This window comes from Odontesthes bonariensis, chromosome 4 (genome assembly GCF_027942865.1).
Source record: "Odontesthes bonariensis isolate fOdoBon6 chromosome 4, fOdoBon6.hap1, whole genome shotgun sequence".
Taxonomy (NCBI): Eukaryota; Metazoa; Chordata; class Actinopteri; order Atheriniformes; family Atherinopsidae; genus Odontesthes; species Odontesthes bonariensis.
Window position 1 is genome coordinate 795,590 of NC_134509.1, and position 13,500 is coordinate 809,089.

A 13,500-nucleotide genomic window follows, 5' to 3' on the forward strand; every position below is an offset into this window, starting at 1 on the left:
ATGATCACATGACCACAGTAATGACCACAGTAATGATCACATGACCACAGTAACGATCACATGACCACAGTAACGATCACATGACCACAGTAACGATCACATGACCACAGTAACGATCACATGACCACAGTAATGATCACATGACCACAGTAACGATCACATGACCACAGTAATGATCACATGACCACAGTAACGATCACATGACCACAGTAACGATCACATGACCACAGTAATGATCACATGACCACAGTAACGATCACATGACCGCAGTAATGATCACATGACCACAGTAATGACCACAGTAATGATCACATGACCACAGTAATGACCACAGTAATGATCACATGACCACAGTAATGACCACAGTAATGATCACATGACCACAGTAACGATCACATGACCACAGTAACGATCACATGACCACAGTAACGATCACAGTAATGATCACATGACCACAGAAACGATCACATGACCACAATAACGATCACATGACCACAGTAACGATCACATGACCACAATAACGATCACATGACCACAGTAACGATCACATGACCGCAGTAACGATCACATGACCACAGAAACGATCACATGACCACAGTAACGATCACATGACCGCAGTAACGATCACATGACCACAGTAATGATCACTTGACCACAGTAATGATCACATGACCACAGAAACGATCACATGACCACAGTAATGATCACATGACCACAGTAATGATCACATGACCACAGTAATGATCACAGTAATGATCACATGACCACAGTAACGATCACATGACCACAGTAATGATCACTTGACCACAGTAATGACCACAGTAACGATCACATGACCACAGTAATGATCACTTGACCACAGTAATGACCACAGTAATGACCACAGTAACGATCACATGACCACAGTAATGATCACTTGACCACAGAAACGATCACATGACCACAGAAACGATCACATGACCACAGTAATGACCACAGTAATGACCACAGTAACGATCACATGACCACAGTAACGATCACATGACCACAATAACGATCACATGACCACAGTAACGATCACATGACCACAGTAACGATCACATGACCACAGAAACGATCACATGACCACAGTAACGATCACATGACCACAATAACGATCACATGACCACAGTAACGATCACATGACCACAGTAACGATCACATGACCACAGAAACGATCACATGACCACAGAAACGATCACATGACCACAGAAACGATCACATGACCACAGTAACGATCACATGACCACAGTAACGATCACATGACCGCAGTAATGATCACATGACCACAGTAATGATCACATGACCACAGTAACGATCACATGACCACAGTAACGATCACATGACCACAGAAACGATCACATGACCACAGTAATGACCACAGTAATGATCACATGACCACAGTAACGATCACATGACCACAGTAATGACCACAGTAATGATCACAGTAATGATCACATGACCACAGTAATGACCACAGTAATGATCACATGACCACAGTAACGATCACATGACCACAGTAATGACCACAGTAATGATCACATGACCACAGTAATGATCACATGACCACAGTAACGATCACATGACCACAGTAATGACCACAGTAATGATCACATGACCACAGTAACGATCACATGACCACAGTAACGATCACAGTAATGATCACATGACCACAGAAACGATCACAGTAACGATCACATGACCACAGTAACGATCACATGACCACAGTAACGATCACATGACCACAGTAATGATCACATGACCACAGTAACGATCACAGTAATGATCACTTGACCACAGTAACGATCACATGACCACAGTAACGATCACATGACCGCAGTAACGATCACATGACCGCAGTAATGATCACATGACCACAGAAACGATCACATGACCACAGTAATGATCACATGACCACAGTAACGATCACATGACCACAGTAATGATCACATGACCACAGAAACGATCACATGACCGCAGTAATGATCACATGACCACAGTAACGATCACATGACCGCAGTAATGATCACATGACCACAGTAATGATCACATGACCACAGTAATGATCACATGACCACAGAAACGATCACATGACCACAGTAATGATCACATGACCACAGTAATGATCACATGACCACAGAAACGATCACATGACCACAGTAATGATCACAGAAACGATCACATGACCACAGTAATGATCACATGACCACAGAAACGATCACGACCGCAGTAACGATCACATGACCGCAGTAACGATCACATGACCGCAGTAACGATCACATGACCGCAGTAAAGATCACATGACCGCAGAAACGATCACATGACCGCAGTAACGATCACATGACCGCAGTAACGATCACATGACCTCAGTAACGATCACATGACCACAGTAACGATCACATGACCACAGTAATGATCACAGTAATGATCACATGACCACAGAAACGTTCACATGACCACAGTAACGATCACATGACCACAGAAACGATCACATGACCACAGTAATGATCACTTGACCACAGTAATGATCACAGTAATGATCACATGACCACAGAAACGATCACATGACCACAGAAACGATCACATGACCACAGTAATGATCACATGACCACAGAAACGATCACATGACCACAGTAACGATCACATGACCGCAGTAACGATCACATGACCACAGTAATGATCACAGTAATGATCACATGACCACAGAAATGATCACATGACCACAGTAACGATCACATGACCACAGAAACGATCACATGACCGCAGTAATGATCACTTGACCACAGTAATGATCACATGACCACAGTAATGATCACAGTAATGATCACATGACCACAGAAACGATCACATGACCACAGAAACGATCACATGACCACAGTAATGATCACATGACCACAGAAACGATCACATGACCACAGTAACGATCACATGACCACAGTAATGATCACATGACCACAGTAACGATCACATGACCACAGTAACGATCACATGACCACAGTAATGATCACATGACCACAGTAACGATCACATGACCACAGTAACGATCACATGACCACAGTAATGATCACATGACCACAGTAACGATCACATGACCGCAGTAATGATCACATGACCACAGTAATGACCACAGTAATGATCACATGACCACAGTAATGACCACAGTAATGATCACATGACCACAGTAACGATCACATGACCACAGTAACGATCACATGACCACAGTAACGATCACAGTAATGATCACATGACCACAGAAACGATCACATGACCACAATAACGATCACATGACCACAGTAACGATCACATGACCACAATAACGATCACATGACCACAGTAACGATCACATGACCGCAGTAACGATCACATGACCACAGAAACGATCACATGACCACAGTAACGATCACATGACCGCAGTAACGATCACATGACCACAGTAATGATCACTTGACCACAGTAATGATCACATGACCACAGAAACGATCACATGACCACAGTAATGATCACAGTAATGATCACATGACCACAGTAACGATCACATGACCACAGTAATGATCACTTGACCACAGTAATGACCACAGTAATGATCACATGACCACAGTAATGATCACTTGACCACAGTAATGACCACAGTAACGATCACATGACCACAGTAATGATCACTTGACCACAGTAATGACCACAGTAATGATCACATGACCACAGTAACGATCACATGACCACAATAACGATCACATGACCACAGAAACGATCACATGACCACAGTAACGATCACATGACCGCAGTAACGATCACATGACCACAGTAATGATCACTTGACCACAGTAATGATCACATGACCACAGTAATGATCACATGACCACAGTAACGATCACATGACCACAGAAACGATCACATGACCACAGTAATGACCACAGTAACGATCACATGACCACAGTAACGATCACTTGACCACAGTAATGACCACAGTAACGATCACTTGACCACAGTAATGACCACAGTAATGATCACTTGACCACAGTAATGATCACAGTAATGATCACATGACCACAGTAACGATCACATGACCACAGTAATGATCACTTGACCACAGTAATGACCACAGTAATGATCACATGACCACAGTAATGATCACTTGACCACAGTAATGACCACAGTAACGATCACATGACCACAGTAATGATCACTTGACCACAGTAATGATCACAGTAATGATCACATGACCACAGTAACGATCACATGACCACAGTAATGATCACTTGACCACAGTAATGACCACAGTAATGATCACATGACCACAGTAATGATCACTTGACCACAGTAATGACCACAGTAACGATCACATGACCACAGTAATGACCACAGTAATGATCACATGACCACAGTAACGATCACATGACCACAATAACGATCACATGACCACAATAACGATCACATGACCACAGTAACGATCACATGACCACAGAAACGATCACATGACCACAGTAACGATCACATGACCACAATAACGATCACATGACCACAGTAACGATCACATGACCACAGTAACGATCACATGACCACAGAAACGATCACATGACCACAGTAACGATCACATGACCACAGTAACGATCACATGACCGCAGTAATGATCACATGACCACAGTAACGATCACATGACCACAGAAACGATCACATGACCACAGTAATGACCACAGTAATGATCACAGTAATGATCACATGACCACAGTAATGACCACAGTAATGATCACATGACCACAGTAACGATCACATGACCACAGTAATGACCACAGTAATGATCACATGACCACAGTAATGACCACAGTAATGATCACATGACCACAGTAATGACCACAGTAATGATCACATGACCACAGTAATGACCACAGTAATGATCACATGACCACAGTAACGATCACATGACCACAGTAACGATCACATGACCACAGTAACGATCACATGACCACAGAAACGATCACAGTAACGATCACATGACCACAGTAACGATCACATGACCACAGTAATGATCACATGACCACAGTAACGATCACAGTAATGATCACATGACCACAGTAATGATCACTTGACCACAGTAACGATCACAGTAATGATCACATGACCACAGTAATGATCACATGACCACAGTAATGATCACATGATCACAGAAACGATCACATGATCACAGTAATGATCACATGACCACAGTAATGATCACATGACCACAGTAATGATCACATGACCACAGTAATGATCACATGACCACAGTAATGATCACATGACCACAGAAACGATCACATGACCACAGTAATGATCACATGACCACAGTAATGATCACAGTAATGATCACATGACCACAGTAACGATCACAGTAATGATCACATGACCACAGTAACGATCACATGACCACAGAAACGATCACATGACCACAGTAACGATCACATGACCACAGTAACGATCACAGTAATGATCACATGACCACAGTAACGATCACATGACCACAGTAATGATCACATGACCACAGTAATGATCACATGACCACAGTAACGACCACAGTAATGATCACATGACCACAGTAACGACCACAGTAATGATCACATGACCACAGTAACGACCACAGTAATGATCACATGACCACAGTAACGATCACATGACCACAGTAATGACCACAGTAATGATCACATGACCACAGTAATGATCACATGACCACAGTAACGATCACATGACCACAGTAATGATCACATGACCACAGTAACGATCACATGACCACAGTAACGATCACATGACCACAGTAATGATGGCGCCGGTGTTCTTACCAAAGTCTTTGTTCATGGCCGCCGCAAGAGCCGCCGCCGTCATGCCCTGTCTGATCTCCACTTCCTGTTTGTCCACTTTGGGCTTCACACGCTGCTGCTTCTGATCCTTCCTCTGACCTTTGACCTGTAAACCAGCCTCGTTACTCTCTGACCTTTGACCTGTAAACCAGCCTCGTTACTCTCTGACCTTTGACCTTTAAACCAGCCTCGTTACTCTCTGACCTTTGACCCGTAAACCAGCCTCGTTACTCTCTGACCTTTGACCTGTAAACCAGCCTCGTTACTCTCTGACCTTTGACCTGTAAACCAGCCTCGTTACTCTCTGACCTTTGACCCGTAAACCAGCCTCGTTACTCTCTGACCTTTGACCTGTAAACCAGCCTCGTTACTCTCTGACCTTTGACCTGTAAACCAGCCTCGTTACTCTCTGACCTTTGACCTGTAAACCAGCCTCGTTACTCTTTTTTAAAGCCTCGTTTTTAGGCAGTATGAGACGTTTTCAGGCCAGAAAAATAACTTTAGATTGGCTTTTAGTTGATTGGCCCGATGTCACTTTTGTATCTATATATGAACTTGTTTTCTCTTTGTAATTTTGTTTTACTGTGTAAAGCACTTTGTGATTTTTATCTATGAAAGGTGCTTTATAAATAAAAGTTCTTCTTCTTTAGTTGTTTTGCATTTCAGTAGATTTAAGTTTGTGATGAGTTTGGTGTTTTTATTGATCGTGTTCAATAAATGTGTTGATGACGTCACACAGACTCAGTTTTCATTTCTTCACATTTCAGTCCTCTGCTGTGAAAGTTCTCTCAGAAATACAGATTTTAAAGGATATAAACGGTAAAACCGTAACGTCCCACTCAGAGTTTCATCATCTGTGGCGGCGGCGGACGGACAGACGGCGCCTGCTGCTTTCCCTCAGAGTCTAAAAACATCTGGAACTCACTCAGAGTCTAAAAACATCTGGAACTCACTCAGAGTCTAAAAACATCTGGAACTCACTCAGAGTCTAAAAACATCTGGAACTCACAGTCTAAAAACATCTGGAACTCACTCAGAGTCTAAAAACATCTGGAACTCACTCAGAGTCTAAAAACATCTGGAACTCACTCAGTCTAAAAACATCTGGAACTCAGTCTAAAAACATCTGGAACTCACTGAGAGTCTAAAAACATCTGGAACTCACTGAGACTCTAAAAACATCTGGAACTCACTCAGAGTCTAAAAACATCTGGAACTCACTCAGAGTCTAAAAACATCTGGAACTCACAGTCTAAAAACATCTGGAACTCACTCAGTCTAAAAACATCTGGAACTCAGTCTAAAAACATCTGGAACTCACTGAGAGTCTAAAAACATCTGGAACTCACTGAGAGTCTAAAAACATCTGGAACTCACTGAGAGTCTAAAAACATCTGGAACTCACTGAGAGTCTAAAAACATCTGGAACTCACTCAGAGTCTAAAAACATCTGGAACTCACTGAGAGTCTAAAAACATCTGGAACTCACTGAGAGTCTAAAAACATCTGGAACTCACTCAGAGTCTAAAAACATCTGGGACTCACTGAGAGTCTAAAAACATCTGGAACTCACTCAGAGTCTAAAAACATCTGGAACTCACAGTCTAAAAACATCTGGAACTCACTCAGAGTCTAAAAACATCTGGAACTCACTCAGTCTAAAAACATCTGGAACTCAGTCTAAAAACATCTGGAACTCACTGAGAGTCTAAAAACATCTGGAACTCACTCAGAGTCTAAAAACATCTGGGACTCACTGAGAGTCTAAAAACATCTGGAACTCACTCAGAGTCTAAAAACATCTGGAACTCACTCAGAGTCTAAAAACATCTGGAACTCACTCAGAGTCTAAAAACATCTGGAACTCACTAAGAGTCTAAAAACATCTGGAACTCACTCAGAGTCTAAAAACATCTGGAACTCACTCAGAGTCTAAAAACATCTGGAACTCACTCAGAGTCTAAAAACATCTGGAACTCACTCTGAGTCTAAAAACATCTGGAACTCACTCAGAGTCTAAAAACATCTGGAACTCACTCAGAGTCTAAAAACATCTGGAACTCACTCAGTCTAAAAACATCTGGAACTCACTCAGTCTAAAAACATCTGGAACTCACTCAGAGTCTAAAAACATCTGGAACTCACTGAGAGTCTAAAAACATCTGGAACTCACTCAGTCTAAAAACATCTGGAACTCACTCAGAGTCTAAAAACATCTGGAACTCACTGAGAGTCTAAAAACACCTGGAACTCACTGAGAGTCTAAAAACATCTGGAACTCACTGAGTGTCTAAAAACATCTGGAACTCACTCAGAGTCTAAAAACATCTGGAACTCACTCAGAGTCTAAAAACATCTGGAACTCACTCAGTCTAAAAACATCTGGAACTCACTGAGAGTCTAAAAACATCTGGAACTCACTCAGAGTCTAAAAACATCTGGAACTCACTCAGAGTCTAAAAACATCTGGAACTCACTCAGAGTCTAAAAACATCTGGAACTCACTCAGTCTAAAAACATCTGGAACTCACTCAGTCTAAAAACATCTGGAACTCACTCAGAGTCTAAAAACATCTGGAACTCACTGAGAGTCTAAAAACATCTGGAACTCACTCAGTCTAAAAACATCTGGAACTCACTCAGAGTCTAAAAACATCTGGAACTCACTGAGAGTCTAAAAACACCTGGAACTCACTGAGAGTCTAAAAACATCTGGAACTCACTGAGTGTCTAAAAACATCTGGAACTCACTCAGAGTCTAAAAACATCTGGAACTCACTCAGAGTCTAAAAACATCTGGAACTCACTCAGTCTAAAAACACCTGGAACTCACTGAGAGTCTAAAAACATCTGGAACTCACTGAGAGTCTAAAAACATCTGGAACTCACTCAGTCTAAAAACATCTGGAACTCACTCAGAGTCTAAAAACATCTGGAACTCAGTCAGAGTCTAAAAACATCTGGAACTCACTCAGAGTCTAAAAACATCTGGAACTCACTCAGAGTCTAAAAACATCTGGAACTCACAGTCTAAAAACATCTGGAACTCACTCAGAGTCTAAAAACATCTGGAACTCACTCAGAGTCTAAAAACATCTGGAACTCACTCAGAGTCTAAAAACATCTGGAACTCACTCAGTCTAAAAACATCTGGAACTCAGTCTAAAAACATCTGGAACTCACTGAGAGTCTAAAAACATCTGGAACTCACTGAGACTCTAAAAACATCTGGAACTCACTCAGAGTCTAAAAACATCTGGAACTCACTCAGAGTCTAAAAACATCTGGAACTCACAGTCTAAAAACATCTGGAACTCACTCAGAGTCTTAAAAACATCTGGAACTCACTCAGTCTAAAAACATCTGGAACTCAGTCTAAAAACATCTGGAACTCACTGAGAGTCTAAAAACATCTGGAACTCACTGAGAGTCTAAAAACATCTGGAACTCACTGAGAGTCTAAAAACATCTGGAACTCACTGAGAGTCTAAAAACATCTGGAACTCACTCAGAGTCTAAAAACATCTGGAACTCACTGAGAGTCTAAAAACATCTGGAACTCACTGAGAGTCTAAAAACATCTGGAACTCACTCAGAGTCTAAAAACATCTGGGACTCACTGAGAGTCTAAAAACATCTGGAACTCACTCAGAGTCTAAAAACATCTGGAACTCACAGTCTAAAAACATCTGGAACTCACTCAGAGTCTAAAAACATCTGGAACTCACTCAGTCTAAAAACATCTGGAACTCAGTCTAAAAACATCTGGAACTCACTGAGAGTCTAAAAACATCTGGAACTCACTCAGAGTCTAAAAACATCTGGGACTCACTGAGAGTCTAAAAACATCTGGAACTCACTCAGAGTCTAAAAACATCTGGAACTCACTCAGAGTCTAAAAACATCTGGAACTCACTCAGAGTCTAAAAACATCTGGAACTCACTCAGAGTCTAAAAACATCTGGAACTCACTAAGAGTCTAAAAACATCTGGAACTCACTCAGAGTCTAAAAACATCTGGAACTCACTAAGAGTCTAAAAACATCTGGAACTCACTCAGAGTCTAAAAACATCTGGAACTCACTCTGAGTCTAAAAACATCTGGAACTCACTCAGAGTCTAAAAACATCTGGAACTCACTCAGAGTCTAAAAACATCTGGAACTCACTCAGTCTAAAAACATCTGGAACTCACTCAGTCTAAAAACATCTGGAACTCACTCAGAGTCTAAAAACATCTGGAACTCACTGAGAGTCTAAAAACATCTGGAACTCACTCAGTCTAAAAACATCTGGAACTCACTCAGAGTCTAAAAACATCTGGAACTCACTGAGAGTCTAAAAACACCTGGAACTCACTGAGAGTCTAAAAACATCTGGAACTCACTGAGTGTCTAAAAACATCTGGAACTCACTCAGAGTCTAAAAACATCTGGAACTCACTCAGAGTCTAAAAACATCTGGAACTCACTCAGTCTAAAAACATCTGGAACTCACTGAGAGTCTAAAAACATCTGGAACTCACTCAGAGTCTAAAAACATCTGGAACTCACTCAGAGTCTAAAAACATCTGGAACTCACTCAGAGTCTAAAAACATCTGGAACTCACTCAGTCTAAAAACATCTGGAACTCACTCAGTCTAAAAACATCTGGAACTCACTCAGAGTCTAAAAACATCTGGAACTCACTGAGAGTCTAAAAACATCTGGAACTCACTCAGTCTAAAAACATCTGGAACTCACTCAGAGTCTAAAAACATCTGGAACTCACTGAGAGTCTAAAAACACCTGGAACTCACTGAGAGTCTAAAAACATCTGGAACTCACTGAGTGTCTAAAAACATCTGGAACTCACTCAGAGTCTAAAAACATCTGGAACTCACTCAGAGTCTAAAAACATCTGGAACTCACTCAGTCTAAAAACACCTGGAACTCACTGAGAGTCTAAAAACATCTGGAACTCACTGAGAGTCTAAAAACATCTGGAACTCACTCAGTCTAAAAACATCTGGAACTCACTCAGAGTCTAAAAACATCTGGAACTCAGTCAGAGTCTAAAAACATCTGGAACTCACGCAGAGTCTAAAAACATCTGGAACTCACCTGTTTGGAGGCGAACCTCCGTCTCTGCGGGCAGGTGAGCAGGGGGGCGGAGCTCCGAGCAGGACGCAGGTGGCGTGGGGACAGGAAGCTGCCGAGCGGCGGCAGGTCGGCGTGGCAGAGCCGCCGCGCGCCCCGAATCACTGATGACATCACCGATGACATCACGTTCACGTGTGCAGGCGCACAGGTGTTTGCTGCTTCTTCAAAAATCTGTGACAATCAAAAATCCTCAGAGTGAAACGGCACCTGATTGGTGCTGAATTATTTTAATGTTTGTGTTCACACAGCTGTTACAAAGTAAACTTTCTTTTATGGATTAAGGCGAGAAACAGAGATTTTTCATGGTCAATTTTGAGATTTTGGGCCAGTCTACTCCTTCAACATGTGTTCTTTCAACCTGCTATAAAGAAAACGTTGAAAACATAAATTAAAATGTTTATTTTATTACATTTTGTTTACTCACGGCAGCACGTTTCGCCCGAATTTACCAAAAAGTTAGCATTCCAACGCGCCATGCCGAGCTTCGTCTATTTACTGAAGTCTGTCATGACCGGTGTCGTTGGAAAGCTCTGAGTCTCCTGCACAATGATATGAAACTTCCTTTCTATTAGTAACCAATCGGGAATGTCTAAAGGCGGATTTATAGCTAATGGCGAAATCTCATTGGCTGCTGCTCGTTTCTGCCAACGTGATTCGGTCAGACGCATCACCTGGTGGACTCTGACGCTCCAAAAACACCACAACTTTCAAAGAAAAAGATCTTTTATTGTATTTTATTGAGCTTGTATTCTTTATTAATAACATTATTTTATTCAATATTAGTATTACTAAAGGCCTGAGCAATTGTTTCCAATACAAATGCATTGAATTCCCCTATTTGAATCTTTAAATGCCGTTTTTTGTATTTTTCCAGTATCAGTATCTCAGCCTATGGAGCACCTACTAACACCAAACTTTCCAGTTATACACTTAGCAGTATTCTGAAGATATTTACAGAAGGATTTGTTGATAAATCATTCCTGGCCTGATTTATGTGACATTATAATAAAAAAAATATGGCGAAAATCGATGTTTTTTAGGCTATGGACAGTATATTTTGATTTCCTAGGAAATGAAAACAGATATCCTGAAATCCCTCTGTAATTTTCTTTTCATTTTGTGTGTAAACAAAATGAAAAAATTATTTTGCACCTGGCTTTATCATATGTTCAGATCTATCTTCCGGATATATATGCAAATGTGCGCATATTTAATGAGATAATGCATAATTTGCATAATTAAACTTACAAATTTCTAAAACCTGTAATACATTTTTTTTCATACTTGTATAAGTAATCAACTGAGGAAGTGTCATGGTGATATCTGTTATTTTAAAATATTACCCTGTTCACCTGGAGTGCCTCGCCTTAAGTCGGTTGGTTAAACAGACGCTGAATTAAAAAGGATTTTCAGATAATGGGCTCAAAGTCAGCATTATAATTTAATTTGAACTAAATCTGACGGTTCCAACTCGGCCGGAAAGATGAACCTGCGCAAGGAAAGGTTAAAATGATCAAAGGGAACGCGCGCCTACGTCATAAAGCCCCCCAGGTAACCTGCCGGGCTTAAAATGGGACTTTTCTCTATGAAGTCTGGTGCGCTGCTCTGACATCACGAGCACTTCTTCTGATCTAAAACCGACACGCGCGTGCTTCTGTTCGGCGTCTCACCTGAACTTCTACAGCTTTAGTCTCAGCTCATTTTGGAAAACAAGCTCCTGTTTCACCGTGAAATAAACCTGCGACCGGGGGCCGCCATGTTGGTTAGCTAACAGGTGGGAAAGGGAGGCAACAGCGCCGCCCGGCGGCCCGGAGGAGAACAGCGCCGCCCGGCGGCCCGGAGGAGAACAGCGCCGCCCGGCGGCCAGGAGCGGAACAGCGCCGCCCGGCGGCCCGGAGGAGAACAGCGCCGCCCGGCGGCCCGGAGGAGAACAGCGCCGCCCGGCGGCCCGGAGAAGAACAGCGCCGCCCGGCGGCCCGGAGGGGAACAGCGCCGCCCGGCGGCCCGGAGGAGAACAGCGCCGCCCGGCGGCCAGGAGGGGAACAGCGCCACCCGGCGGCCAGGAGGGGAACAGCGCCGCCCGGCGGCCCGGAGGAGAACGGCCAGGCTGTAAATTACCGGAGATTTTTTTCCTCCCTTCTTCTTTGTCTCCTTCCTTTAAAAAAAATCATTTATTTTTTCTACTTATATTATTTCTTTCAAATTATGACTACTATTAAAATGATCTTTTTTTTTCTAAATCATGTTCAGTTATTTTGTCTTTATTTAATTTTCACTTCAAATCTGTGTAGTTGGTCCTATGTTTTACTAGTTTTCATTTATTGAACTACTATATTTCATGACTGTTGATTGTGCTAAGATGATGTGCAGCTGTAAAGAGAGGGAAAACATGTACATGAAGGGAAATTTGACTTGTCGTGTTACCATTGTGAAAAAATGAATAAAAATTAAGTTATAAAAAATAAAAATAAAAACTAACTGGAAATAAAAATGAAAGATATATATGACCAGCT

At 41.9% G+C, this 13,500-nt stretch overlaps 1 protein-coding gene across 2 annotated transcripts in view; it reads right to left on the bottom strand.

Annotated features, from left to right (window-relative positions):
- Positions 1–12,757, bottom strand: part of mtif2 (mitochondrial translational initiation factor 2) — a 48,420-nt gene extending 35,663 nt beyond the window's left edge. For both annotated transcript variants that reach the window (XM_075462407.1, XM_075462405.1), the window contains exons 1-3: positions 12,658–12,757; positions 10,949–11,158; positions 5,829–5,952 (exon numbers count right to left, since the gene is read on the bottom strand). In XM_075462407.1, coding sequence (XP_075318522.1) covers positions 5,829–5,952; positions 10,949–11,110 — 286 coding nt within the window. In that variant the 5' untranslated portion in view covers positions 11,111–11,158; positions 12,658–12,757. The remainder of the gene's footprint in view (positions 1–5,828; positions 5,953–10,948; positions 11,159–12,657) is intronic.
- Between the last annotated feature and the right edge of the window lie 743 nt (positions 12,758–13,500).